Source organism: Rhagoletis zephyria, unplaced genomic scaffold (genome assembly GCF_001687245.7).
Source record: "Rhagoletis zephyria isolate East Lansing unplaced genomic scaffold, Rhagoletis_zephyria_1.1 Rzeph_scaffold_32117, whole genome shotgun sequence".
NCBI lineage: Eukaryota > Metazoa > Arthropoda > Insecta > Diptera > Tephritidae > Rhagoletis > Rhagoletis zephyria.
The window spans coordinates 1-3,987 of NW_016189172.1; the positions used below are offsets into that span (position 1 = coordinate 1).

General features: G+C 37.1%; 1 protein-coding gene across 1 annotated transcript; it reads right to left on the reverse strand.

Annotated features, from left to right (window-relative positions):
• Positions 1-6: 6 nt before the first annotated feature.
• Positions 7-2,536, reverse strand: LOC108353905 (cleft lip and palate transmembrane protein 1 homolog). The gene is given in 7 exon segments (XM_017605095.1): positions 7-1,156; positions 1,229-1,350; positions 1,353-1,457; positions 1,460-1,666; positions 1,669-1,806; positions 1,809-2,190; positions 2,257-2,536. Coding segments are annotated over 7 exon segments (1,923 nt in total). The 5' UTR covers positions 2,305-2,536; the 3' UTR covers positions 7-235.
• Positions 2,537-3,987: the final 1,451 nt, after the last annotated feature.

Below are 3,987 nucleotides of genomic sequence, written 5' to 3' on the forward strand. Positions count from 1 at the left end.
TCAATGTACAATTTTCAAATAGCAACTTAAATTACGTAAATAAATTCTCTAATTAAATTTTCTAACATATAGGAAGTGAAGGGCCAGAACAAAACAAGAATAAAGATATGCCTTTTCACAGAAAATCTTATTCATACTTGAAATATCCACATACTAACTAGGTGTGGCATTTGAAATCCTGATTTAGAATTAACTAGCATCTACATAATATGTATAGTATATATAGGAGAAATACTTAATCTTTTTTCTTTTCGGCAACTGGTTTAGGTGCATCTTCGATGGCTGCCTTCTCTTCCTGCTGCTGTGACGCAGGCGTAGCAGAATCCAGTCTTTTCTTAGACGCTTCTTCCTCCATTTCGCCGGAGAAACCAAATTCATTAACACGCTTGTAATCAACGCGATATTGCCAGCGTTGATACAAGAATACGAAGAAAATAATATCGTCGCGGAAGCATCCCAACCTATACATTGTAGGCATTTTGATCACAAAAGCAAATATATCATCTATGAATGTGTTTAGGAATTTGTAGGTCATCATACGCCAAGGCAAATGCGCTACGGACTTAAGCTTATAATTGATGAACAACTGTGGCGTCATCATGATGAAGCCAAATGTCAGCAGGTAACCGTAGAGCATATTTAGCACAAATGAGTACCAGCCTTTGTGCTCATTATACACTAACGAATAGATAAAATAACCTATCAGGAGGGGGAAACAGGCCCAACCCAGATATTTGAAGGCTAGATTGTCATATTCTTTTGTATTACTATCCGCGTAAGAACCCTTATCTTGAAAACTTATTTTTGGCAGTATACCCAGTATTTTCTGATCTGTGTTATAGTCGATGTCGACGACTTTGTGAATTTTCCAAATTTCGATACCTAATCCAACAAAGCATGAAACACGTATCATAAAGTTGGTTTCATTATCCAAAACGTATAGAAGCACAATCAATGATTGAAACACGCCGAAAAATACGGAACGCACTGAGAGACCTTCCAGCGATTTACGATTATTCCAAAACTGTATGTCGTTTTTGAAGGCCAGTAGTTCAAATACTGAATGTAATATCGATATAGCAATAGTCATTCCAAGCAAATATATGTTTGTATCAAGCAGTGTTTCTTTCAAAGAATCTTGATCCTCGTCAGACTCCTAAAAATAAAACCCAAACATATAAACATTTAGTCATCGTAATTTAGCACTTTTTTTCTACACTTAACTTACCTCTGGCGCACCAGAAGTCATCAATTCACCCAGCATGTTGCCACCCCATTTGTTTTTCATTTGCTGTGCGGCATACAATTGCCATTTAAACATACTTAAGGGTTGGAAGGTTAAATGCAAATCAATTCTGGCGTTGTTTCATTAATAGGAAAATATTCGCGTTGCAAATTCCAATAGTCATTAATAAATACTATAGGCAAATAAGTTTTTCCTCCATCCACAAACTTACATACTCATCCAATGGAGGCGGTACGCTACCGGCAGCCCAATTAGTTTGATCTACCACCAAATTTATGGTCAAATTTGGATGCCAATGCGACACAATAGTATCTTTAAGATTCGCATGCTCCAATTCAATGGCTAATTTTTCCTTTTCTCCAGCAAGCAGATTATAATTTCGGTTAACACGTATGCGTTTAAATTTATTCAGCATACGTGCTGATGGCCCATCATACCCCGCTTAGCATAATTTTCTGCTTCAGGGTCAGGGCTCTCTCCAGTAGGTGTGACAAATGCATGCAAATAGATACTGCCATTGTTCATCAATGATTTCGATGCTTTTAACTTTAAATTGTGGTATAAATGCCATCGCGTTTTGGTCCCGATGACCAGTCACCATATACAAGATCCTCTTGTAGCCATATTAAATTCGATTGTTGCTTAAAATCTACAACATCAGCATTTTCCGACAGCCAGACGTGCAAATCAAAGAGTGTACCATTTTCAAAGTAATTCCAAGCATTTATCCGTGGAGCCGAACTCGCAGATTTTTGTTGGCTGGCATCGTTAGCATCTGTTTGTGGACGCCGGAAAAACGAGCTTATGAAGTAAATTATAAGCGCACGCAATATTAACGATTTGGTCACGGCAAAGAACGATTCCAATTTTGTGGCTTGCGGTGGTTGTTGACCTTGTTGATCTGGGTTGTTGGGGTCAGCAGCACCATCGGGCGCAGCCGCTACCTATGTATTCAGTTTTTTTTTTTAATGTGATATAATTGAATCTTCATATATTAAGGGGCTTCTTACCTCGCCATTTCCCTGCGCAGCATGCTGTGGCTGTGCGTCACTTGACATCTTTACTACAAATTAACCGTTTGTTGGCGGCACTTGTTTGATATGTGTCAATGGAGATTTTCTTCTATCAAATCAGTGCTAGATAAAAGTCCTTGGATATTTTTTAATATATTTTTCACCACATGACCTCTTAAATTAACTATTTTAGTCAATTTACACGGCTAAGAAAAAATGATGTGGAAAAAATATGACTTTTACGGCTGACCAGTGCAGCCAATTTGGTAGGAGAAACGTTCTTGGTAGAGCTGCCAACACACCCTGCAATAATGCCGCAAGAGTGTTGTTTTATTTTATGGTTATTTTGTTATTCGGTTCCAAATAGAAATGAGTGTTTTTTACATGTTACCAATTTTTTACTGTGAATAAAAAATTACTTGGGCTGCGTTTCTCCTGTTTCATTTAAGTGCAAATTACTTTAATTTTTGAATATTTGGTTTCACCAATCAATTTTAGTTTGTTTTTAATTTTGAGTTTTAAACTATCAATATTATCTCAACCAAAGCTCGTTTTTTAATCATCCTGTTTACACAGGCAAATCTCAGATTATTAGCCGTCAAATTTGTTGTGCTTGTTATTCTCACATCTCAAGGAAAATTTATGTTTCTTTTCTGTGCCACCGTGATCACGTTTTTCTGCCATAATAAGCAATATAAATATATTTTAACTTAACATTTTATTAAAAATACCTTTACAAACCTCTTTTACTTTCTAGCGTACATTTTTGTTTACTTTTACATTTGGCATTTCTCCTCTCTTTCGCAAAAACAATCGATATAACTAGGATGGACACCGAAAAGATATCGGTTAAATCTGAGATTATTTTATAATTACAGATTAACAAGGGAGGAATTTTATATGGCTAATCTCTTGTTATAATTACAGATTAGGGTGTTAAGCTCGAAAATGAGGATAATTTACTTATATGTGAACCTAGTATTAAGTGACCTGACCTTCACTTTAATAAAAATTAAATCAAAATAGTCACACTCAGATATGTTACACGTTTAATCTGCTGATCAATGTACTGGAGTTGGATGAAAATATCACAACTCAAAGAAAGACAGGACAGAATCGAAGGAAAACGAAATCAAATCGATGAGCGTCGAGATAAAATCGAAGCGCTTATTAAGGAGAAACAGGACAAATACGAGGCTAAGGTGGATGAGTTGGATGGTTGTCTTCGTGATTTGCAACTGAATCCTTCAGAAACTTAGACGAAGGCCCCAAAATTAGAGACTCCATCTTTTGGATGCACGATTCCTTTCCAGGTCTTTAAGCTCCACTTCTAGAAAACGGCTTTAGCAAACCATTGGAACATGGAGGATAAATCCGCTGCACTATTTTTTATTTTTTTTTTGAAAGGACCTACAGCAGAAATATTGCAGACTATTCCCGACTGCGATAGAAACAATTACGATGCATTAATGGATGCAGTGGAAAGACGTTATGGTGGAGACAGATCTACCAGATGGAGCTGGAGAATCGCTGCCAAAAATCCAACGAGACTCTACAGGAATTCGCCTCATAGATCGAGAGGTTGGCCCACTTGTCAATTGGGGACGAATCTGGCGAGAACCTCGAAAGTGTACTACTAATAAGCGAGAGACGTATGCGAATCCAAAGCCAATCTTTGTTGAAACAGTTTCGTATGCTCAGACATGTGAAACGGCAGGGCTCCTAAGT